At 31.8% G+C, this 27,697-nt stretch overlaps 1 protein-coding gene across 1 annotated transcript in view; it reads left to right on the top strand.

The window, feature by feature from the left end:
• The window catches only part of LOC127551343 (contactin-6-like), a 201,439-nt gene that overhangs the window by 144,580 nt on the left and 29,162 nt on the right, over window positions 1-27,697 (top strand). Inside the window, exons 8-11 of the mRNA XM_051981019.1 lie at window positions 4,978-5,048; window positions 23,031-23,265; window positions 23,360-23,475; window positions 24,739-24,925. Coding sequence (XP_051836979.1) covers window positions 4,978-5,048; window positions 23,031-23,265; window positions 23,360-23,475; window positions 24,739-24,925 — 609 coding nt within the window. The remainder of the gene's footprint in view (window positions 1-4,977; window positions 5,049-23,030; window positions 23,266-23,359; window positions 23,476-24,738; window positions 24,926-27,697) is intronic.

A 27,697-nucleotide genomic window follows, 5' to 3' on the forward strand; every position in this document is an offset into this window, starting at 1 on the left:
GGTAACTCAAGAGTTGTTTTAACAATAAGTGACATAAAGCATTTTTTCATATGACTACAGATGGCTTCAATTTCATCATCTGCAAATTGTCTGTTCATATCCTTTAGTCATTTAACAATTAGGGAAAGACATGGATTCTTATAAATTTGGCATAACCCTTTATATATTTTAGAAATGATACGTTTACCAGAAAAACTTGTTATATTTTTTCCAGTTTTGTACTTCTCTTTTAATTTTGTTTCTGTTGGTTTTGTTTGTGTAAAATCTTTTTAATTTAATGTAATCAAAGTTGTCCATTTTGACTTTTATAATATTCTCTAGTTAAAGTCTTTTATGAGTATTTCCAAGAAGTCACTTTGGGCTTGGGACCAATTTATATTCCTCATTGAGATTTCTTCTGTGGACATTTTGTCTTTGTCTGGTTTGTATTTTTGTCTTCCCGGTCACATAGTAACTTTCTATGGTCAAGATTTTTTTTTTCCTGTTTCTTGCCTTTCTTCCTTTTTTGCTATTTCCTTTTTTCTACTTTTATGATCGAGCTCTACTTCTCATGTGAAAGGGGCACTGTCTCAAGCTTCTGTGCAGCTCTGAGTTTTGACTTTACATACAGGATGCCCTTATGTTTTATGGGATAGCTTTATTTGCTCATTTTAGGAAACAGTTGGTATCTTAGAAATTGTTTTCTGAGCTGAGACTGGATATTACCCTACTTATTTATTCCACTAAATCAGGCCTTAAGGTCTCACTTGCTGATTTGCTGTGATAAGACCATATTACTGGCTTCCCCAGACTCTGTCTGAGCTGGGCTGAATATTCCTTTCACCCTAGTGAGACAGGCCTTTCTTGAAATTTTTCCAATCAGTCTTAAACTGGAAAGTGATTTCATTCAGTCTGACTCTTTTCAGAGGCTTGGTTTCATGTGGTTTTCAAGGAGAATGGGAGCGATTGAGCAGCTTCATAGCTTCACTACACTACCCCCAGAAATCTATTAATCAGCTTTAAGAATCTATAAAATAATAGTGTAGTGTTTGATAAACCCAAAGACTCCAGCTTCTGGAAGAATAATTCACTATTTGACAAGAATTGCTGAGGAATTTGGAAATTAATATGGGAGAAACTAAACATTGATCCATACCTACCAACCTATACCAAGACAAAGTCAAAACGGGTTCAAGATTTAGACATAAAGAGTGATATCATAAGCAAATTATCAGATCATAGGATAGTCTGACTTTCAGATCTGTGGAGATCGATGGAATTTGTGGCCAAAGAAGAACTGGAGTACATTAAGGAATCTAAATTGATAATTTTGATCATATTAAGTTAAAAGTTTTTATACCAACAAAGTCAATGCAAACAAGATTAGAAGGGAAGGAATAAACTGAGAAAAATTTTACATTCAAGAGATAGAAGTCTCATTTCTAAAGTATATTGAGAACTTACTCAAATTTACCAGAATTCAAGGTATTCTCTGATTGATAAATGGTCAAAGGATATGAACAGACCATTTTCAGATAAGAAATTGAAACTATTTCTAATTATATAAAAAGATACTCTAAATCATTATTGATCAGATAAGTGGAAATTAAGAGAATTTTGAAATATCACTATACAGCTCCCAGATTGACTAAAATGAAGGAAAAAAAAGATAATGACAAGTGTTGGAATGGATGGAGGAATACTGAGACACTAATATATTGTTGGTGGAGTTGTGAACTGATTCAACCATTGTCTCTACTGGGCCTGTATCACACACACACACACACACACACACACACACACACACACACACACACATATATATATATATATATATATATATACACATATATACATGTATGTATATATATATATATATATATATATATATATATATATATATATATATAAAAGAAGGAAAGGGATTCACATGTACAAAAATGTTTATGGCACCCCTTTTTATAGTGTCAAGAAACTGGAAACTGAGTATATGCCCATCAGTTAGAGAACGGCTGAATAAGTTATGGTATATGAATATTATAGAAATTTTTTTCTATAAAAAATTATCAGCAGAATGATTTCAGAGGCCTAGAGAAACTTACATGAACTGATGTTAAGTGAAATGCGCAAAACCAGGAGATTATTGTATACTTCAACAACAAGATTATATGACTGAATGTAGATCACAAAATAGTGTTTTTATTCTTTGCTTTGCTTTTCTTGAATTTTGTTTATTTTTTTCTCAATTGTTTTTCCTTTTTGATCTGATTTTCTTGTGTAGCATGATCCTTGTGGAAATATGTATGGAAGAATTGCACATGTTTAACACATATTGGATTACTTGCCGGGGAGGGGGGGGGCAAAATAAAGGAAAAAAATTGGTAAAAATGTTTTGCAAAGGTGAATGTTAAAAATTTTCTATGCAAATATTTTATAAATAAAAAGCTTTCATAATAAAAAATAAGCTATGAGCTGTTGATGTGTCTTTGGAATCAACAAAAAGAAAATTATATTTAGTATTATTTCAGCATTTTTTGTTTGAAAATGGTCTATCTTCAATGATGCTCCATTAACAAGAAGATATTAAAGATTCAAACCTTTTTCTAAGGACAAGTTTTAAGAATATTAGTGTATAAAGGTACCTTACAGTGCAACTAGTGAAATTTATTCACTTTAAGAAATCAATAAACAAAAATTGATTGTGTTCTATCATGGGCAACCTTGTGCTGAATGCTGAAGATACAAAGAAATAAAAACATCATCTCAATCCTCAATGAGGTTCTCTTCTAATAGAGGAAAAATACTATAAACAAAAGTATTAATGGGATTATATAAAGTGAAAATGTGCATAAACCCATTAAATGGAATAGCTAGACCTAGAACCTAGAGCAAAGCATCTCATGGTAGTCTAGGGCGAGTTCTACTTCATCATCTTGCCTTTTCTTATAGCAGACAAAAGAGATTATTCTTTTTTTCTATTCTTTCTTTTATTTTCTCCCTTCCTCCCTCCCTCCCTCCCTTCCTTCCTGCCTGCCTTCCTTCCTTCCTTCCTTCCTTCCTTCCTTCCTTCCTTCCTTCCTCTCTCTGTGGTTATTCTTTTTGTTTATGTGATTAACTCTCCTTTTCTTTCTCTGTCAATCTGTCTCTTTCTGTCTCCATCTCTGTCTCTGTCTTTCTCTGTATCCTTTGTTTTGACTCTGTCTCTGTTACTTTCTGTCTCTTTCATTTCCTTTACTTTTGTTTTTTTTTTCTTTTTCTCTCTCTTTCACTCCTTTCTTTTCTTTCATTCTTTTTCTAATAAAGATAAAGTTGATCTATATTAATAAATTTCAAGTTAGAATTTTCTTGCTTTTGCACCAATCATTTTAATGTTTGTTGAACAAGAAATAGTTGCCAAGTGATCCTTTTAAATAAAGCAAGATGAAAAATGGAATAAATACAATAATATCACAAAGTAACAAGTTGATATTATTTCTAAAACAACCATTCTTTTAATTTACTATTGTCTTTTATCAGAACCAAATAAATTTTTAATGCAACAGTTTCAGTGAATCCACAATCTTATCACATCTCTATTCATCACATATATATGTCTACATATCTATGATAGAGACCATAACCATATGGTTTGCCTCCAATGTATAATATATCTTGATGTGTTTATGTGCAGTTCAAGTTTGACCTCAGATAATTACTAATTGTGTGATCCTAAGCATGTCACTTAACACTGTCTGTGTCAGTTCATCTGTAAAATGAGTGGGAGAAGGAAATAACAAACCATTCTGGTATTTTTGTTTTAAAAAAAAAATTGGGTCATAAAGTCAGACACAACTAAAATGACTGAACAACTATTGTCACTATTTCAAAGATAACTTAGTCAATCTTTGGTGTTATGGGCATTTTATTAAAAGTCTTATATCACATAATTTATTGCAATAAGCCAATGAAAGAAAATTCCACAATGAGTTCTCTGAATCAATTAAAGCATATAATTATACCCCTCCTTAATAGAGAGAAAGAGCATGAGAGAGAGAAAGAGAGAGCGGGGGGGGGGGGGGGGGGGAGAGGGGAGAGAGAAGGAAGGAGGGAGGGAGAGAGAAGGATAGAATGAGATTCGTTTTTTTATGTAGAGGGCAGTTTTCTGGATATTTATTTTTATGACAAAAGATTTGGAAACATGTTATTGTTTTTTTAAAAAATCCTCCTTCCATGCTTAGCATGATATGAAATCTGAAAAAGATCATTTATACGAAGTTAGAATGTTTTTTTTTTTCTCTTAAAACTGAAGCAATGATACTTCTTATATATTGAGCAGATTATGCTATACAAAAACAGTCATTCTGATACTCATCAGTTAATTTCATTTTTCTTTTTAATGTTCATTTGAACTAATTAAAATCATTTTAGTACTTTAATGAATTTTTTAGTATATGTTTCTCAAGTTAATAGAAAATATGATACAACAAAATGAAATTATCTTAAATCATGAAATGAGAAGTGACACTGAGAAATGGGCTTTTCATATATTGTTTATTCTAGCATGTTATTTTTTAGTGAAGGAAAAATCATTTTAAAACTTGAAATTTTCTGATGACAAAATAAAGAACTAAATTGCTTATTGAAAAAAATAATACAATACCTCAATAACATGTTTACAACACAAATGTGTAATTAGTCTGGGAATCAGCAATGTCACACTTACCATCTGAATGTAACATCATTTTGCCAATTAGGAGATGATGAATAATAATGTCAAATACATGATGTTACTTGCTTTTTTAATTAATCCTGGAACCTTCATGCTCTTATATCAAGCACAATAGCGTCCTCTATCTTAGAATTTTGGAAATATGTAAACATAATTTATGCTTATTAAAATGCAAAACTGTTTTACAGTGATCTTATTCAAAACTTTGAAGGTGAAATACCAAACCAAACATCTTTCAGTAAAACATGGACAAGAATGATGACTAATCTGCATTTCTTTTTGTAATTTAGTCCCTGTTGTGGCACCAGCAACCATTGGTGGAGGTGGAGGAAGTCGTTCTGAACTTGTCATTACATGGGAGGTAAATTTAAGTTTGTTTAAATTATTTTCAATAGAAATTAAAAAAAGATGTCTGATCAGGAAGATTATAAGAAAAAAAAATTAAAATAGGTCCTTTGGTTACTGTTGAGATAGAAATATAAAAACTTAATGTTACAGTGAAATTTGTTTAGAAAAAAAACACTTTAAAATATCATTAAAAGAAATAATATGTAACATATAAATCATCCTTGTGAATAAAAATAATTATGAATAAAAATCATTCAAAATTTACATTCTTTGATTTTAGGTCAATAGCATTATATGCTAACCTAAAAATAAAACAAAAACAAAACAATACAAAAGCACAATAATCCTTGATTAAAATCAGAATTTTATAGCTGAAAATGTATTTAAAGATTTGTTTTTCTCATTTGAATAATGGATAAATTAATATCCTGAGAACTGAAATGACTTGTTTAAGATCATGGAAAATTAATGAAAGTCCCAGGACGAAAATCCCCTATTCTGAGATATTTTCTCAAGATAAGATATGCTGCTTCACAGAGCTAACACTAGTATTTGGAGGATGAAAGATGGATATTTCGTTTGGTTGGTGTTGTCATTATTTGTGGTTAGTTAGGTTTGCTTTTGAAATTTGATAAGAAGATGGTGATAAAGTATCATCTCTGGTAACAGTGTAATTGGCAGAGGATCAAGTACACCAATGAAAATTGGACATAAATCAAGATATGTTACGTATTATAGGCAAACCATGTGGTGGGTTAGACTCAATTCTACAGTTTTCTTGCACATGGCTGATGTCAAGAAGATGCAAACTGTTTGGAAAAGGAAGTAACCTTTTCTCTTTTCAGCAGATGGGCTAAAGATTAATGAAGCAACAGAGCAAAAATGAGTCCATATAAACCACTCTATTTTCCTCCTGTTTGGGTTATATTCTAATAAAAGTCTGATCAGTTCTGAAGCAGCTCTTATTCCCTAATTCAAATACATGGAATTTCCAAAAATACTTCTTGACTCTTGGAATGAAATACTTGTTTGACCAAAAGCCCTTGAGCCTGCAGCAGGCAAAACTATTTTCACATGATGACTTGTCTGTCTAAGACACCAACTGCATTGTGAAATCTCCTAAGGCACTGGGGTCAGATAAACCATTTTCTACATGAATTCAAGGGACTTATGGTCGATCCCAGATGTTATTGCATTTCCCTGTTATTGCAAATGCCCTAAAGATTTGTAGAAAATTAACTACATGTAAGAAATGACTATGCTCACTGCATAAATTCTGATAGCAACCTGGATGGAGAGATCATTATACACACACACACACACACACACACACACACACACGTGTGTGTGTGTGTATGTGTTATTTTTATAAATGTACAGTGTATATATTTTAAATGTATGTGTTCTGTGCCCATACAAACATGCATGTGTACAATACATGCATATATGTGTATATACATATATATATGTATAAAATGATTTAAATTATGTATGTGATATATAGATATAGATATAGATATACAGATATAGATATATAGATGTAGAAAGCTCTTCTGAACACTTTGGTAATACCCTTTCCCAGACTAAAGTATAAAAGCATGTGCCCCATAATCACCAACCTTGCTTTTAATGTAATAAATTATAAATAATAGATGATTATGATTTAGATATTCCTCTTTCTCAGTTTTATTTTTATTAAATGAAAAATAAAATGGAGACTAAATAATAATTCTAAAACAGAAGCAATTTGACCTATTTCATAATTTTCCCATTATAAATATTTAACTTATTAAGACTATATAAATGCTATATTTTTCTTGTACTTTTATCCCATGGCCAGATCTTTGACAACCTTTGTGTCACTAAATATATTTTACAATTTTAAGTCATGTTTTGAATTATGTAAAATGGACACTGACATTAATTCTCCTAGTGTTCTATAGAGTTTAAATAGTGTATTTAGAAGTTGCATACAGGTTTTTTTTTTTTTTTTAATTGGGAGGAACTGAAATATTAGAGATGTGTTATCATCTCTCCAATAGAATGAAATGGGTGGTTTTTTTTGGCTTGTAAAACAAAAAGTTAATTAAGAAGGACATTTTTAAAAGTGCCAGTAAAAGTATCATTGCACGAAACAAAATTAAAAAAAAAAGATACTATGTCCTTACAATTACCAATGACCATTGCTTTGATTAATCAAATAGCTTCTCATTTCACTCAACTTAAATACATACAAAAGTGAAAGGTGTAGAGTACATTGCAAAGAACCCAGAAATCTAACTCTGGAAACATGGATTGTCATTCCATCTTTCACCAGCAGTCATGAGCCCTTTATTCAGTTCTTCCATGTTGTAATTCCTTTTCTCTCCTAATTCAAAAGTAGGGAAATTTATTTTAGATGGCTTTGAACTCTGTTCTAAAAGAAGATATGTGGTTGACATATACTAGCTATTAATGTTTGATTCTCCTAGGTTAGAAATCTATCTCCAGTGACTGCAGGAGGCTGAATATAATCATCACTAATACAACCCCCTTCGATATATTTCTGTTGATTACCTACCTGAGCCACAGACAGTCCTGTATTTTCAAGCATATATCTTTTAATAAGTAGGATCTTTTAAGGCATAGCATTTTCTATATATCTTAAGCACACTTAATCATAGTTCAATAAATTATTAGTGACATGTTTTCCTTGGACTTTGAATTTCTCTTTTTGCTACTTATTGAGTATGGAATACTTATTGAGTATGGAATAACCTTTGGCAAATTATTGACCATTAGACTCAGTTTCTTCATCTATAACAGAAATAAAAATATTATCTATCTAATAGAATTGTTGTGAGGATGAGATAATGTACTTAAAAAGCTTTGCAACATTAAAGTTATATATGTTAAATAATTTTTAGCTATAGACAGCAATATGTCTGAATAGCAATTTTTCAATGGCAATAACTCCCTCTCCAGATGAATTCCTTAGTGTTTTCCTTTCTCACTATGTTTCATTTCAATATAAAAGGAAGCTAACAGTGAATCTTTTGCTAGCTTTTTGGCTCCTATTTACCAAAAAGAGGTAAAGATAGAATAGGTAATTTCATTTGTTTCCACACTCAACAATTTGGATTTAAGATTTTGTTTTAAGAACTGTCAAGAGCAACCTTAATTGTACTTAACTAACACAAACAAAACATAATTCTCTTCCATACTCTGATAACTGACTAACCATCCTGATTAAATTGAAAATCACACAAACATCAAAATAAGTAAATACATCTTCTAGCTTGTAGCTAAAACTGAAATAAATCTCTGATATGTACTTTCACATTTCGCTCTTCAAATATGATATAACTGAAAGAGAAGAATGAAAATCAGGAATTAAAAGTATAGGAAGCTTTGGAGATTGCATCTATCCAATCTCATAACCAAATGTTACTCTTTTCTGATATACAGAAAACAAAGAATCCTCTCCTCCCATCCTCATCATCTGCCATCATCAAGTAGATTCCAGATCAATATGGAAATTTCATTTTTTATGTTCCTTCAACTCTGTCACCAGATAGAATTGATCACTCATTTCCAGAACAGAGTAAATTTCTTTTTATATACTTTGTCATACTTTGTCATTTCATGTAATATCTTAGCTTTTAGGAACATTTTATCCCACTTTTTTCTTATGGTTTCAGGTTTTCTTTAATGTTTGGTAGAGACATTGCCAAACGCTATGAATTATTTTCATTCTTTATTTTAGAGAAGATAGAATTATAGTTAAATATTACTCAATTGATTACTCCTGTGTATTTTGTCTCTCTAATAGGAACAATTTCTTCAAGCTTTCTTGTCCCAACCTCTTTTCATATATGAATATATATATATATATATATATATATATATTATATATATATATATGTTTTACAGAATATAAAACCAACAATGACAATTTTTTTTATAATTTTAAAGCATTGGATCTACTTTTAAACACTTGGTATCTATATAGTATTTATAACTTCCTTCATTTTCAAGTTAATTCTAAACTCAATTAGCCATTGGGGAAAACTTCTCCAAAAGTTAACATTAATTATGAGCATTATTTATATGTGGACATCATATAGTGCAGGCACTGGACCTGTGATTTACTTGATGTAAGAAATTCTCAGATGAACGACTCCCTCTACTAATCAAGTTGAAACCTTCATTACAACTTTTGAATTTAAAGATATAGAGTATCCAATTGCCCAGCATTGTATAACTTGTATGTGACAGAGGAAAGACTTGACCCAGTATTTCTTGATTTGAATTGGTCAGTAATGAAGCCTCTCAGTCATTTGAAGTACTTTCTATATATTTAGGTTTCTCAAAAATTATGAATAAATATTGCTCATTATTCATATATAAGCTTAAAATATTGATGTACAAAGATTAGAACTTCTACAAAGAGAAAAATTCAGAAAGAAAAATAGGGCAGAGATATGCATCATTTACCAGTAAGTGATAGAATAAGAAACTGGATTGGACAAATGATTTATTTGCAACTTATAAGTAATTAACTTACCTCTACTGATGTAGGTTACTCCCTTTTCTCCTATTTACTGTCTTACAGGGTTTTCCAGATCACAGTTCCAGATCAGTTTAAATGACCTGCCCAATGCCATACAACCAATATGTGTGAGAAGTAGGACTCAAACACAATTTTTCCAAGTGGAAAGTCCCATTTTGATTCATAATATCATGCTATATTACATTTCTATAATTGTAAGACAATGTATTAGTTATTCCCCCAAAAACCCTAAGAAGTTCTATGTGATCCATCCTTCATCACATATATATATATATATATGTATGTATATATACACACGTAGGTATGTAGATAAATGCATATGTGTAAAATATGTTGCATATATTGTGTGAACATATTTGTGGGTGAGATTATATATTCATATTATATTATTAGAAATTAAATAAAGAATACTGGGATCTGGTCTTTCATGTATTTCTTTTAAAAATGAATCATTTTAATTTCAGGTCTGTATAGCTCATGGAGAAGGATTTTTTTTTGGGGGGGGGTAAAGGGAGCTTTCCATGTTATTAGGATATTCTTATAAAAATAGAATGTTTTTATAATAATTGGTTGAGGATTGAAGGCTTAAAGCTAATAAAGGAATATTCATCTCCTACCCCTTTTGTAGAATATCTTTAGTATTTCCCCACAATAGCTATTACCTTCTTCTCTGAAATCTCCTTTTAAAATTCTGCATATCTCATGTATGTTCATAGTTGTTGACAGGTCTCCCTCATTATATTTTTATGTATTAGAAGGCAAAGATTGTTTTGTCATTCTTTATATCTTTAACATTTCATAGAATGCCTTGAACATAGTATTTGATAAATGCTTCTGGATTGAATGCCGATTTACTCATGAAAAGTGAGCTTCTTGTATCCAGGGGATATTACCTTTGATGGCTTGGTAGGCCCAACTTCTACAGGGCTTGAAACAGGACAGTTGCACCATGTAGTCATGCTAAATTGGAGATTTATGGTGACTGTAAGCAATTTTATTGCATTTGAGTCACGATTTCAGTTTATCAGAAAGAATGGTATTTCATTAATATCAATCACATTAATAATATTGAAAAGATATAATAGATAAAATTATTTTTATTATTATTTTATACTGATAAGCATATGAGGATAAAACTGTGCAGCTTGCAAAATATATTCCAATACAACCAATTCCTCCCATGAATGCCTCAGTCCATCTCATTGTCCACCTGCAGCTTTTTTGAATTATCTACCCAAACTATCAATCCTTTCCCTATCTATATTTCTATTATATTCTATTTCTCTCTGCCTCTGCCTCTTTCATTGTCTCTGTCACTGTTTCTGTCTCTGTCTCTCTCTCTTTTTCTCTCTCTCCCCAACTCTTTCTCTTTCTCATATGTAGACATATCTATATGTATGACAGATATATGAAAATATACATGCTCACATACCTCCAGCCAAACTCTGTCAGTTTAAAAGTGATGGAAATAAAGACTATAGTGGTTTTGATTTGCTCTTGGTCTCTCACATATATAGCAACTGGAAAAGCCTATATTTGAATCTAGGTCCTCTGATGTAACATATACCGCTTTTACTCTGTTGATAAACAATAAGATTGTCATTTTGTTATATGAGTTCTATGTTTTTTTCATCTTTTTGTTGCTCTTTGTTTGAAGGGATAGACTTTTATATTCTCAAGACCTAAACATTCCCTTGAAAGTTTTCTGCATAGCTTTTATGGTAAAATTTATGAACTGAGAATTTTGAGGACTTCATTGTTAACAGAGGATCTGTCCATTTTAACTGTGTCCCAGATGTATTTGATGAACATTTTAAATTAATGTATTTCTTGTGTAAGACTGAATTTATGTTAATATGCGTGATAATCAGGGAATCATTCACTGCATTATTATAACACCAGACTGTACCACACTCTGTGATACTATAAGGGACAGGGTTGGTCACTTGATTGAATATGGAGAGGAGAGAAAATGAGAAGAGGAGAAAATGAGAAGAGTATAGAAAAGGAGAGAGGAGAGAGGGAAGAGAGGCAACAGGAGAAAGGAAAAAGAGAGAGAGAGACAGACAGAGACAGACACAGAGACAGACAGAAACTGAGAGCAGTGAAAATCTTCTTAAGAGACATGGAAATTTAAATGAAAGACATTTTTAAGAGGAAAAGTATGACTTCAGTGTGGAAATGGTGAATTTTACATGCCACTATTACATCAAGGAGGAGATACACCTCAAATAATAGGAAAAGTAGAGAAGTAGAATTAATATTCAAAAGAGATATTAACAATGGATTTGCATTCAAGCATCATCCACTTAATCATGGCAATTGAACCTATAAGGGTAGATGAACGTTAAAAAAAGAAGAAAATAGCAATAAGAGAATTGGATCCAAGAGAAAGCCCCTTTCTGTTCTTTTTGTTAACATTAATTTAATACTTAATAGGGTAAGAAATGTCCATTCAAATGACAAAGTAGAAGAAAAAATGAATAATTCAATAAATACATTAATTCACTTATAGGAATTTATTTGACTTAGGGTAATGGAACAGCTGATCAGAGTTTAAAAGTCATCAGAAAAGAATAGAAAGTCAGTGGAATTGGTGACTGGATAGTATTGTTGTTGTGAAAGATGATATTAATGATAAGTCAGTGTTGAGTTTATTAAAAGAACCCTTTAATCTGAAAAACTAACAGAATGATGTACTACAGCAAGAGGATGCCCCCAAATTTAAATTAAATATATTACCCAGTCTCACAAAAGTTATAGTTTAAGGGTTAAACAAAGATTAATGTAATAAAAAAGTAAAGAATAAGCATATTTAAAATTTATCAAAAAGAATATGAAAAACAAGAACAATAAGAAAATCAGAAGGACAACATGCTGAAAAAGTTGACCATTGGATTTTTTTTTAAATAGGCAAAAATTAAAAAAAAAAAAAAAAAAAAAAAAAAAGAAGAAGAAGGGGAAGAGAAATGATAGTCCAAGAAGAGAGAAAAGTCTCCTCAAACACATAAAAGTCTAAGATAATACATATTCAGGGCACAGAACTTTGTCTAGGTTATTTAGATTACAAATAATATGTAGCAGAGTAGTAAGAAATAGATTCAGAAAGAAAGATACTTTAAGCAGAGCCAAGATGGTGGAGAAGGCACACGTGACTTTTTAAGCTCCTCTCATAATCATCAATGAAGAGGAAATTAGAGAACTAATAAGGAGTTACTTTGACCAACTTTATGCCAATAAATTTGATAACCTAAATGAAATGGATGACTACATCCAAAAATGTAGGCTTCCTATATTAACAGAGGAGGAAATAAATTGCTTGAATAGTCCCATTTCAGAAAAAGAAATAGAATAAGCTATTAATCAACTCCCTAAGAAAAAATCCCCAGGACCAGATGGATTTATAAATGAATTCTACCAAACATTTAAAGAACAATTAGTCCCAATGCTATTTAAACTATTGGAAAAAAATAGGGAATGAAGGAGTCCTACCAAATTCCTTTTATGATATAGACATGGTACTATACCTAAATAAGGTAGGTTGAAAACAGAGAAAGAAAATTATAGAACAATCTCTCTAAGGAATATTGATGCTAAAATCTTAAATAAGATATTAGCAAAAAGACTACAGAAAATCATCCCTAGGATAATACACCATGACCAAGTATGATTTATACCAGGAATGCAGGGCTGATTCAATATTAGAAAAAACTATCAGTATAATTGACCACATTAATAACTGAATTAACAAAAAACATATGATCATCTCAATAGATGCAGAAAAAGCATTTGATAAAATCCAACATCCATTCCTATTAAAAATACTTGAGAGTATAGGAATAAATGGACTTTTCCTTAAAATAAACAGTAGCATCTCTTTAAAACCATCAGTAAGCATCATATGTAACGGGGACAAACTGCAATCATTCCCAATAAGATCAGGAGTGAAACAAGGTTGCCCACTATCACCGTTACTATTTAATATTGTATTGGATATGCTAGTTTTGGCAATAAGATTTGAGAAAGGGATTAAAGCAATTAGAGTAGGCAATGAGGAAACCAAATTATCACTCTTTGCTGATGATATGATGGTATACTTAGAGAACTCCAGAGATTCTACTAAAAAGTTATTAGAAATAATCCAAACCTTTAGCAAAGTTGCAGGATAGAAAATAAACCTACATAAGTCATCAGCATTCTCATATATCACTAACAAAATCCAACAGTTAGAGTTACAAAGAGAAATTCCATTTAAAGTAACTACTGATAGTATAAAACATAAACTATTTAGGAATCTATCTGCCATGGGAAAATCAGAAACTTTATGAGAAAAACTACAAAACACTTTCCATACAAATTATGTCTGATCTAATCAACTGGAAAAATATTAAATGCTCTTGGATAGGACAAGCAAATATAATAAAGATGACAATACTCCCTAAACTAATCTATTTATTTAGCGCTGTACAAATCAGACTGCCAGAAAACTATTTTAATGAGCTAAGAAAAATATCAACAAAGTTCATATGGAAAAACAAAAGGTCAAGAATTTCAAGGGAATTAATGAAAAATCATTCAAATGAAGGTGGCTTAGTTGTACCAGATCTAAAGTTATATTATAAAGTAGTGGTTACCAAAACCATTTTGTATTGGCTAAGAAATAGACTAGTTGATGAGTGGAATAGGTTAGGTTCAAATGATAAAACAGCCAATAACTTTAAAAATCTAATGTTTGAAAAACTCAAAGATCCCAGTTTTGGGGATAAGAACTCACTGTTTGACAAAAATTGATGGGAAAATTGGAAATTAGTATGACAGAAACTAGGCCTTGACCCACACTTAACACCATACACCAAGATAAGGTCAAAATGGGTTCATGACCTAGGCATAAAGAATGAGTTTATAAATAAATTGGAAGAGCATAGGATAGTTTGCCTCTCAGACCTGTGGAAGAGGAAGGAATTTATGACCAAAGAAAAACTAGAGATCATTTTTGCTCACAAAATGGAAAAAAATTGATTATATCAAATTGAAAAGTTTTTGTATAAACAAAACTATTGCAGACAAGTTTAGAAGGGAAGCACTAAACTGGGAAACATTTTTACAGTCAAAGGATCTGATAAAGGCCTCATCTCCAAAATATATAGAGAATTGGCTCTAATTAATAAGAAATCAAGACATTCTCAGACGAAGAAATTGGAATTATTTCTAGCCATATAAAAAGATGCTCCAAGTCATTATTAATCAGAGAAATAGAAATTTTAAGACAACTCTGAGATACCACTACACACCTGACAGGGAAAGATAATGTTGAATGTTGGCGGGGATGTGGCAAAATAGGGACACCAATACATTGTTAGTGGAATTGTGAATACATCTAATCATTCTGGAGAGCCATTTGGAACTATGCTCAAAAAGTTATCAAACTGTGCATACGCTTTGATCCAGCAGTGTTTCTACTGGGCTTATATCTCAAAGAGATCATAATGAAGGGAAAGGGACCTGTATGTGCAAGAATGTTTGTGACAATCCTTTTTGTACTGGCCAGAAACTGGAAACTGAGTGGATGCCCATCAATTGGAGAATGGCTGAATAAATTGTGGTATATGAATATTAGGGAATATTATTGTTATGTAAGAAATGACCAGCAGGGTGATTTCAGAAATGCCTGGAGAGACTTACATGAACTGATGCTGAGTGAAATGAGCAGGACCAGGAGATAATTATATACTTCAACAACAATACTATATGATGATCAATTTTGATGGATGTGGCCATCTCCAGCAATGTGATGAACCAAATCAGTTCCAATAGAGCAGTAATGAATTGAACCAGCTACACTCAGTGAAAGAACTCTAGGAGATGACTATGAACCATTACATAGAATTCCCAATCCTTTTATTTTTTTCCTGCCTGCATTTTTAATTTCCTTTATAGGCTAATAGTACACCATTTCAAAGTCTGATTCTTTTTGTACAGCAAAATAACTGTTAGGACATGTATACTTATATTGTATTTAATTTATACTTTAACATATTTAACATATATTGGTCAACCTGCCATCTTGGGGAGGGAAAGGGAGATGGAGGGGAACAATTGGAATAAAAGGTTTGGCAGTTGTTCATGCTGTAAAATTATTCATGCAGATAACTTGTAAATAAAAAGCTATAATTAAAAAAAAGATACTTTAGTGAGGGTTGGGGAAGGGAGGCAAAGCAATTTGAATTTTATTTGGAACATAAAAGGAAACTGAAAATTTTGAGCAGAAGTGACATAAGCAGATTCAAATGGAAGAAAACAAAATATATTATGGCCCTAGGGGTATTAAGTGGTCAGTCCTTTAAGGAGGTCATTGTCCATTATTCATGAGGTTCTGAAATAATGCTGTTGGTGACAGTAGGAACATAAAGGAGGGGAATATTCAAGACTTGGGGATGGAATTAACAAGACTTAGTAATTGCTTGATTGAAAAAAATATAGTACAGAGGGGAAGAGACAATATAGCCCCAGCATTATTAATAGTTCACTAATTAATTGAGTATCTGAAAAAGAACTCATAAAGTCAGAATGAAGATCTGGTTTAGGGGTAAACAGGTTATTTCTATGGCTTTATGTAACATTGTAACTCATTTTCACTTGGTACATGCCACGTTGGGGAGATCCTTAATAACAATATTTTATTTTCAGATGTCAATCAGCTTTTCAGAATCAGAAAATGAGAGATACAACACAATATAATAAGCATCCCATGTCTGTTTTTCACATGGAAATACTTTCAATATGATTGTGAAGATCAAATTAAACTCATAGTCCTTTGATCAAATTCCTTTCATTTGAAGTATCAATACGCCAGTCTACATAGCTACTGATGTGTTAGGCTTTGTCCTTAGTACTATAGAAAGAAAAAAAAAAAAGAGAGAGAGAAAGAAAACAATCTTTCTTCTCAAGGGAAGAAAACATTCAAATAATTATGTATAAACAATTTTTTCAAGATAAATTTGGAAGTCTCAGATATAAATTGTATGAAGATTAAGGAGAACTGAGGAAGGCTTTTTGCCAAAGATAGACTTGAAGGGAGCCAAAGAAACTAGACATTGGAAGTAAAGTAAGCATTTTAAGGTTTTGGAGATAAAATCACTGAAAACAACGAAATCACTGAAAACTGAAAACAGGAGTCAAATTTTCATGCTCAAGGTATAGAAAAAAGAGCAGTCTCATTGAATTATAGAATATATGTCAGGAAGGAAGATTTAAAATACTGGAAAATGTTATGAAGCGTTTTAAAAGATAAAAAGTATGTTTTTATTCAAGAGCTAAGGATGAAGCAGCATATAGAGTTTGGCAAGAGAGGTTGAGATGGTCATACCTGCATTTTGGAAAGAATGAATCAACAGTTGAATGGAAGATGGGTGGCAATGAAGTAGGGACTTCAGTCAGGAAGCTAGTGGAATATTTCTGCTCTGTACTTTGGTATTGTCAGAGGAGAGAAGGAAACATGTAGAAATAGATTAGGGTCAGGATTGCAAAATAAAGAAGAACAAGATATCAACAACTGATAGATGAGAGAAAATGAGGAATACAGAATGACATCTAGGTTTCCACCCTAAAATGCCGTGGAAATGGTGATACCCACAACCAAAATAGGGAAATCTGGAAGAGGCAAAGGACTGGAGGGAAATTTAATGGGTCCTACCTGAGACCAATTAAGGCTTTTGGAGGATATCCAGTTTAAAATATATAATAGGCAGCTAGAGATATGAGACCAGCTGTCTAGATAGAGATAAGAACTAAACAAGTAGATAGCACAAGAGCTAATTATAATAGAAAAAAATAGTAAAAAGAGAGTAGCTTGCTCAGGATATAGCCATGGAGGACACTACTCTATAATAATAAGTTCAAGTCATTCAATCTTTGGAACTTAGCTTTCTTACCAGTAAAATGGGCAGAAAATAAACATCTACTTAATATTTCATCTTTTATAGTAAGCCTTTCCTTATCCCTCTCAATTCTAGTGCCTTCCTTCTGTTAATTAATTCTTATTAATCCTATAAACAATAACTTTTATGTAGTTGTCTGCATATTTTCTGTCTCATTAAATTGTAAGCTCCTTGAGGACAAGGATGACCTTAGGCCTTTCATTGCATCTTTAGGGCTTAACATAGTGCATAATATGTGCTTAATGAATACTAATTGAAAGATTTGCTGATGAACTAATTTTATATAAGATTCTTTTTCTTCTCGCATTTAATAGGTAATCTGTTGTTTTTTGCATTATCCTCACATGCATTTTTGTTTAAATTGTTCAGTCTCTTTACAAAAAATAAAATTTTTTTTCCATATCAGAATCATGTATATTTGTCATTAGAATTCCATTCCTCAGAGCTTAGTCATCATCTAGAGGTAAAATTGCTTTGCACTAGAATTTCATGCCTAGGATTATAACAATATTTTTGCTAACCTCTTTAGAATCTGCTCTCAATAAATTTAGTTCATTTAAAACTATGCCTGTTTTTTTTTCCTTCTTAAGCACTGAGAGAATATACATTTCTTTCTTTTTCCTAAGTAATAGCTTCTGAAGAGCATTTCTCTTTCTCTTCTTTTTTAAAAATACAATTATGAAAAAGTTGCCAAGAATTTACCAGTGCAGAAAGAATTACATTACATATTTAAATACTTGAAACTTCTATCACAAATATATTATCCCTTAATGCTTACACTGGCATGTGATTTTTTTTAAAATTCATGATATATTTCATCTCTCTGAGCAAAAATTCTCAGATATACTTTTACTCATATATTTTTGGGATTCTTTTTGTTTCTCACTCCACTTTCCATCATATCCATCAATTTCAGTTGTAATGAATATTTTTGTCAGAAAATTAAATCTTAATATATTTTTCTACTACAGCTGTCAAACTTTTTAAACTTACCCACCAAGTTTCTATATCCTCTTTAAAAAATATTTAACAGATTTCTCAAATGGGTTAGTCAGGAAACTATTACTGAAATTTACTCTTTTTGTCATTTTTTTTTTCCTTTACAATCCATCCTCCAAATAATTGCCAAAAGGATTTTCTCCTAAAATAATAATATCATAATGTTTTTTGCTCTGTGGTCTCTTATTACATAAAGGACAAAATAAACTCTTTTTTTGTCATTGAAAGTCCTTTACAACTTATCTCCAAACTACACACAAGAACTTATTAATATATTGTTACCCTTTCTATACTATATCCAGCTAGTCTATCTGTTCTAGCTATCTTGTCTATATCAATATTCACAACTTTATCTATTTTCATATCTGTGCCATCTAGATAATGTATCTTGATATGATCTCTGTCTCCATCTACACAATCTATTTAAATTTTAAACATATCATCCAATGACGTTTTCACCATTTTTCCAGGTGCTTATCTTTATGTGTCTTAAAATTGTAGAGAGCCAGAACTTTAGAAAAGTATACTTAAAATAAGGTGTTAACTCAGAGGAATTGATGAGACAATGGTTATCTAGTTTACATATACTTCGTACTTAGAATGGTCATGTAATAGTTCTGTAATTCACACATATTCAGTATGCTCTAATGATGTAATTGTAATAAGGTATATAAGAAATGGAGACAGGAAGTTAGACCCAAGTCAGACCAAAGCCAGACTGAAACACTGGCAGATTTGCAGAGGAGAGTGGATCAGACTATGATAGACACAGACTGTGGAGGGGAAAATAAAGATTTTAGACTTTATTATTGACTATCTTGTGGTGATCATTCTGCTGAGACCAAGGCTGATCCCAAGGCTCTCCAGAAAGCTAGCCCAAACATTACATGAAGTCCTTATTTATGTAGGTGTACATTCAATGAGGTTGAAGAATTCCACCATGTTCTGCTTAGACTTGTATTAATTTGTCATCTCACAGCACAGAAATGCAGGCCCATATTTGACATGTATCTTCAAACTTGTTTTTTTTTTTTTTTTTCCCATTCACAATGAGAGCTCTGTAATTGCAAGGTGAAGATTATTTCACATTCTCCAATTATTTAATTCCCTCCTCTAAAGAGACCCTGAGAGCCAAGTTTCTTTCTATATATTACAAGTTCTTCATGACTTCTGTTTTTGTTTGGGGCAATAAATTCAATATGCATATAATTGCATTCATCCATTATGGATTCATTCATTATTCAGTCTACAACATCTATAGATAAAAAGTAAAAACAGTTGAGTAGTGAAAAAAACGGTGTAAATGTTGCCAATCTTTTCCCTCCTTTTCCTTCAATGGTTTTCTTTCTCCATCATTTCTGGTGATGCAGACATGATCTACAGATGTCTAAATTTGATCATTTTGAAATATTTCTTTCTTGCATTTTCTTTATTCATTACACTCTTCAAATTTATCTAGGTTTAGTCTTGAGCTATTACCAAAAAAAATACTTAAAAGTTTTTTTCCATGTAGTTAGAAGCTTGAAGATTATCCACTTTCTTGGTCTGTCTTTAGAGAACACAGGATCACCTTAATTACAAGATTATGTACTGGAGGAAAACTTCAGGAAACAAATACAACTTGTAATGTCTATAGCCTTAAAGCAACATTTTCCAGTACATGTAAATAACTTATCTTTATAATAATGGGGTTTTACAACAAAATTCATATGGAACAATAAAAAGTCGAGAATCTCAAGGGAATTAATGAAAAAAAAATCAAATGAAGGTGGTCTAGCTGTACCTGATCTAAAATTATATTATAAAGCAGCAGTCACCAAAACCATCTGGTATTGGCTTAGAAATAGATTAGTTGATCAGTGGAAAAGGTTAGGTTCACAAGACAGAATAGTCAACTATAGCAATCTAGTGTTTGACAAACCCAAAGATTCTAAATTTTGGGATAAGATTTCATTTTTTGATAAAAACTGCTGGATAACTGGAAATTAGTATGGCAGAAATTAGGCAAGGACCCACACTTAACACCACATACCAAGATAAGATCAAAATGGGTCCATGACCTAGGCATAAAGAACGAGATTATAAATAAATTAGAGGAACATAGGATAGTTTATCTCTCAGACTTGTGGAGGAGAAAGAAATTTGTGACCAAAGATGAACTAGAGACCATTACCAATCACAAAATAGAAAATTTTGATTATATCAAATTAAAAAGCCTTTGTACAAACAGAACGAATGCAAACAAGATTAGTAGGGAAGTAACAAACTGGGAAAACATCTTTACAATTAAAGGTTCTGATAAAGGCCTCATTTCCAAAATATATAGAGAACTGACTCAAATTTATAAAAAATCAAGCCATTCTCCAATTGATAAATGGTCAAAGGATATGAACAGACAATTTTCAGATGAAGAAATTGAAACTATTACCACTCACATGAAAGAGTGTTCCAAATCACTATTGATCAGAGAAATGCAAATTAAGACAACTCTGAGATATCACTACACACCTGTCAGATTGGCTAAGATGACAGGAAAAAACAATGATGAATGTTGGAGGGGATGCGGGAAAACGGGGACATTGATGCATTGTTGGTGGAGTTGTGAACGAATCCAGCCATTCTGGAGAGCGATCTGGAATTATGCCCAAAAAGTTATCAAACTGTGCATACCCTTTGATCCAGCAGTGTTTCTATTGGGCTTATACCCCAAAGAGATACTAAAAAAGGGAAGGGGACCTGTATGTGCCAAAATGTTTGTAGCAGCCCTGTTTGTAGTGGCCAGAAACTGGAAAATGAATGGATGCCCATCAATTGGAGAATGGCTGGGTAAATTGTGGTATATGAATGTTATGGAATATTATTGCTCTGTAAGGAATGACCAGCAGGATGAATACAGAGAGGCTTGGAGAGACCTACATGGACTGATGCTAAGTGAGATGAGCAGAACCAGGAGATCATTATACACTTCGACAACGATATTGTATGAGGATGTATTCTGATGGAAGTGGATTTCTCTGACAAAGAGACTTAACTGAGTTTCATTGGAGAAATGATGGACAGAAACAGCTACACCCAAAGAAGGAATACTGGGAAATGAATGTGAACTATTTGCATTTTTGATTTTCTTCCCGAGTTATTTTTACCTTCTGAATCCAATTCTCCCTGTGCAACAAGAGAACTGTTCGGTTCTGCAAATATGTATTGTATCTAGGATATACTGCAACATGTTTAGCATATATAGGACTGCTTGCCATCCTGGGGGGGGGGGGAGGAGGGAGGGAGGGGAAAAAAATGAAACATAAGTGATTGCAAGGGATAATGTCGTGTAGAAATTATCCTGGCATGGATTCTGTCAATGCGAAGTTATTATTAAATAAAATAAAATTTATAAAAAAAAATAATAATAATAATAATAATGGGGTTTTATAGTACATTAATCTGAATGTTTTCTAAAAATCATTACAATTATAATATATGAATTGGTCTATGGTCCTAAATATGCATGTAAAACTTGAAATATTCTTCATTTAAAGCTTGATCAATTTATCCAAATACATTTGAGAAGGGAAAATTTGAAATTTCCAAGAAACGTCCAAAGAACAAGAATAAATATATGTGTGTTATTTAAACTTTGACACTAACAAGCTATGTGAACTTAATCTATTTATATGAATTCATTGGACTTTGGCAGTAATTTTTTTTTAAGTTGAAATTAGTGAATTCTGTGTTCCCTTATACTTCTGATGTATGATTCTACAAAAATCATAATTCACCTTAAACATTCTATTAAAGAAGGAAAATACTATTTTTAAATTATTAAAGCTTTTTATTTTTAAAACATATGCATGGATAATTTTTCAACATTAATTGCTTGGCCTTGTTTTCAAAATTTTCCCCTGATTCTTCCAATTCCATCCCCTAGATGGCAAGTAATCCAATATATATTATACATGTTAAAATATATGTTAGTTCCAATATGTGTAAACATATTTATACAATTATCTTACTGCACAAGAAAGATGAGATCAAAAAGGAAAGAAAATGAATAAAGAAACAAAAAGCAAATGAACAACAACAAAAAGAATGAGAATGTTATATTATGATCCACACTCAGTTCCCACAGTCCTCTCTCTGGTTGCAAATGGCTCTCTTCCTCATACAATCATTGGAACTGGCCTGAATCATTTCATTGTTGGAAAGAGTCTTGTTCATCAGAATTGAAAGATTAACAGGGAAAAGAATGTTTTTGAGGAAGAAAACCTGAGATTACATTCTGGCTTGTAACATTATTTTTGTGTGTGATCTTAGAGAAGTCATTTAATCTTCTAGTTTTCAATGTAACCACTTATAAATGAGAGGGTTGGGCTAGATGACTTTGAAGTAACTACTAACCTAACAAAACTAATTTTGGCATAGATGTCAAATAATGACCTATATGATACCTTTAAAATAAATATTAAAGGACATAATTGCAAGTGGCCAATGTTTTCTTTCCCTCTTCCCAAAGTCAATCCCAGAAGAACTGCAGAATGGAGAAGGATTTGGATACATCATCATGTTTAGGCCAGTTGGCTCACTAATATGGACTAAAGCATCAGTGTTTTCTGTGGAAGCCTCAAAGTATGTGTACAGAAATGAGAGTCTTACACCTCTCTCCCCTTTTGAAGTAAAAGTAGGGGTCTATAATAATGAAGGTGAAGGCACATTGAGTCCAGCAACCATTGTTTATTCAGGAGAAGATGGTGAGTAGCAAGGTCTCCTGGAATCATTAAATATGTTTTTCAAATGATTATACATTGGAATAATATCAATCACTCCTTTTTTTTGTGATCACAGAGCCTCAACTTGCCCCAACTGGAGCTTCTGTACAAAGCTTTTCAGCCTCTGAAGTGGACATTTCTTGGAATTCCATTGCTTGGAACAGAAGCACAGGACGGGTACTAGGTTATGAGGTAGTATCTGATAAATTAATTAAAGAAATATATTTAGAAACCATAACTGACATTTTCCAGTTTAGCCATCTAATTTAGCTCTTTATGGAATATTAATAACTCTTGAGATCAGCTAGTCAGACAAAAGCTGCAAAAGAAAAATTTAATGGGTATGTGTGCATGTATATGTTTGATTGCTCTCCTAAGGGGATCTAATGAAGACTATGTATCCCTTTTTTGAAATAATGATTTACAAGGCATAAAATAAAAATGAATATTGTTACAAAGAAACTAAAAATATTTGCAAATAATTACCATAAGATGTTTTAAAAAGTAAGTTCCTAGACCCAGATTAAGAATTTACTTGCTCTAGAGAAAAGATCATGTGTAAGTTTGTGGAGAAGTTAGTAGATCTCTTATTTTTATCCTTTTTTTTGAAAAGAAATTAATATAGAAAATCCAAATTTATACAGGATTTGGACTGTCTCCATCAGGGTCTGAAGTGAAATTACAGTCAAGAAGATGGAGGGAATGTGATTCACCCAAAACACTCCAACCCTTATGTCGACTTCATGGTGTCTTGTTTCTTCAGCACTCCTGGCCTGTCTGTTCTCTGGGCCACAATTGTTTGATGGTTTATAGGATTGATTGATCAATATCTGAGACCCTATATCCACAAGAGTCACTTCCCTATATGATATCCCTGAGGGCTGTGATTGAAAGTAGGACCAGTAGCTAGGATGTGCAGAGGCTCCCAGAATTTCTGTGTTATTATTAGTGTTAGTGTCAGTTGGCCAGCAGTTGTCACTGATAGGAAAAAGGAAACTCTTTTTTTTATCTTCACAAACATATATAATATTATGTCTCTCATTGGAATATAAGTTTACTTAGAAAAGCTTGTCCAACTGTTATAGAATGTCTTGGACTTAAAGAGGGCTTAATAAATGTTTCTTCATTAAATTAACAAATGATACTTGAAATAGAAGAATATATTTAGAAGTTCTAAAAAGTGATTTTTCATGTTTAAAAAATCTTTAAAAATTTTTGATTTTATAAAAAAATGGTCCTTATATATTAAAAAAAAAGAACCTAGTGTTTTTAATTCCCTTTGTTAAATTGGAATTTACTATATTTTTGTCTCTTCCTCATAAATATTTATGTCTTTTGAATCGACATGTTGCTTTACTTTCAATCTATAAGTTGGATGACCCCAACTCTTATCCTTTCCAAACAAATTCACAAATAGTTGGAAACAGTGAGCTTTCCTTTGTTTTCAATGAATAGGTCTTATATTGGACAGAGGATTCAAAGGAAACAAGTTCTGGTAAAATCAGAGTCAGTGGAAATATAACAACAAAAAGCATCACGGGACTAAAAGCCAACACACTATACTTTGCAACAGTGAGAGCCTATAATACTGCAGGAACTGGGCCTTCAAGTGATCCAGTGAATGTCACTACTAAAAAATCACGTAAGTATTTACATAAACCCTATACATAAGAAGACTGCATTGGCCAACATGTAAATAGATAAACATATAGCATACATTTTTGTATAGAACACTGACCCTGGAGTCAGGAAGATCTAAATTCAAATCCAGCCTCAGATCCTTAACACCTGTGCAACTCTGGGCAAATTATTTAATCCTGATTGTCTTTATTTCCATATCTATAAAATGAACTGGAAAAAAAAATGGCAAACCACCCTAGTATCTTTGCTTAGAAAATCCCAAATGGAGTCACAGAAAATTGAATAAGACTAATAATTTAACAACAAAAATGTCTTTTTACACTTAGATAGACATGAATATAGATAATTTGAGATATATCTACCAATTGATGGATAGTTTTTCTGCTCCAGTAAGAAACTCCATAATTGATTTTTTTTATTTCTTATAGATGACTAGATTGCTTTATACTATTACCTGAGACTAACTTGGGATTGTATTTCTGGTTATGACTTCTTTAAAGAAAAGGGTGTCTTAAGACCTACAGTCGACCCTGGAAACCTAAAAATCTGAATTTGTTCTCTTGCCCAATTTTCTTATTTAGATCAAAAGCTTATATAGGACAGGAATCGTATCTAAAGTTTGAGTGTGTGTGTGTGTGCGTGCGTGTGTGTGTGTGTGTGTGTATTACACTTTCAATAAGTTGTATTAATCATAGTACAGATTTAAGGGATACTTATAAGCTAAATTATCAATGGAAGTATGGTCAATTCTTTGATTCCATCAATGACTAGATGAGCCATTAGAGATCACTGTAATAACTGATCTTAATATCATTTCAATGAACTTAAAAACATGTAGCCTAGTATAGCCTATAAGAAGTTGTTCTCATAATCAAAATATGGGGTTCATATACTATGTATGACCCTTACTGTTTATTGATTGTAATTCACTTATATTCTAAGATACTGATTTTCAGAGAAAATATTCATTGCAAGGAGTGGTAAGGAATATTCCCTTACCTATGAGTTCCATATATTTAGAAAATTTAGGTCCAGTTCCTAGGATGTACAGAGGCTCCCAGAATTTCTGTGTTATTATTAGTGTTAGTGTCAGTTGGCCAGCAGTTGTCACTGATAGGAAAAAGGAAACTGTTTTTTATCTTCACAAACATATATAATATTATGTCTCTCATTGGAATATAAGTTTACTTAGAAAAGCTTGTCCAACTGTTATAGAATGTCTTGGACTTAAAGAGGGCTTAATAAATGTTTCTTCATTAAATTAACAAATGATACTTGAAATAGAAGAATATATTTAGAAGTTCTAAAAAGTGATTTTTCATTTTTAAAAAATCTTTAAAAAATTTTGATTTTATAAAAAAATGGTCCTTATATATTAAAAAAAAAGAACCTAGTGTTTTTAATTCCCTTTGTTAAATTGGAATTTACTATATTTTTGTCTCTTCCTCATAAATATTTATGTCTTTTGAATCGACATGTTGCTTTACTTTCAATCTATAAGTTGGATGACCCCAACTCTTATCCTTTCCAAACAAATTCACAAATAGTTGGAAACAGTGAGCTTTTCTTTGTTTTCAATGAATAGGTCTTATATTGGACAGAGGATTCAAAGGAAACAAGTTCTGGTAAAATCAGAGTCAGTGGAAATATAACAACAAAAAGCATCACGGGACTAAAAGCCAACACACTATACTTTGCAACAGTGAGAGCCTATAATACTGCAGGAACTGGGCCTTCAAGTGATCCAGTGAATGTCACTACTAAAAAATCACGTAAGTATTTACATAAACCCTATACATAAGAAGACTGCATTGGCCAACATGTAAATAGATAAACATATAGCATACATTTTTGTATAGAACACTGACCCTGGAGTCAGGAAGATCTAAATTCAAATCCAGCCTCAGATCCTTAACACCTGTGCAACTCTGGGCAAATTATTTAATCCTGATTGTCTTTATTTCCATATCTATAAAATGAACTGGAAAAAAAAATGGCAAACCACCCTAGTATCTTTGCTTAGAAAATCCCAAATGGAGTCACAGAAAATTGAATAAGACGAATAATTTAACAACAAAATGTCTTTTTACACTTAGATAGACATGAATATAGATAATTTGAGATATATCTACCAATTGATGGATAGTTTTTCTGCTCCAGTAAGAAACTCCATAATTGATTTTTTTTTTATTTCCTATAGATGACTAGATTGCTTTATACTATTACCTGAGACTAACTTGGAATTGTATTTCTGGTTATGACTTCTTTAAAGAAAAGGGTGTCTTAAGACCTACAGTCGACCCTGGAAACCTAAAAATCTGAATTTGTTCTCTTGCCCAATTTTCTTATTTAGATCAAAAGCTTATATAGGACAGGAATCGTATCTAAAGTTTGAGTGTGTGTGTGTGTGTGTGTGTGTGTGTGTGTGTGTGTGTATTATACTTTCAATAAGTTGTATTAATCATAGTACAAATTTAAGGGATACTTGTAAGCTAAATTATCAATGGAAGTATGGTCAATTCTTTGATTCCATCAATGACTAGATGAGCCAGTAGAGATCACTGTAATAACTGATCTTAATATCATTTCAATGAACTTAAAAACATGTAGCCTAGTATAGCCTATAAGAAGTTGTTCTCATAATCAAAATATGGGGTTCATATACTATGTCTGACCCTTACTGTTTATTGATTGTAATTCACTTATATTCTAAGATACTGATTTTCAGAGAAAATATTCATTGCAAGGAGTGGTAAGGAATATTCCCTTACCT

This window comes from Antechinus flavipes, chromosome 1, assembly GCF_016432865.1.
Source record: "Antechinus flavipes isolate AdamAnt ecotype Samford, QLD, Australia chromosome 1, AdamAnt_v2, whole genome shotgun sequence".
NCBI classification, from domain to species: domain Eukaryota; kingdom Metazoa; phylum Chordata; class Mammalia; order Dasyuromorphia; family Dasyuridae; genus Antechinus; species Antechinus flavipes.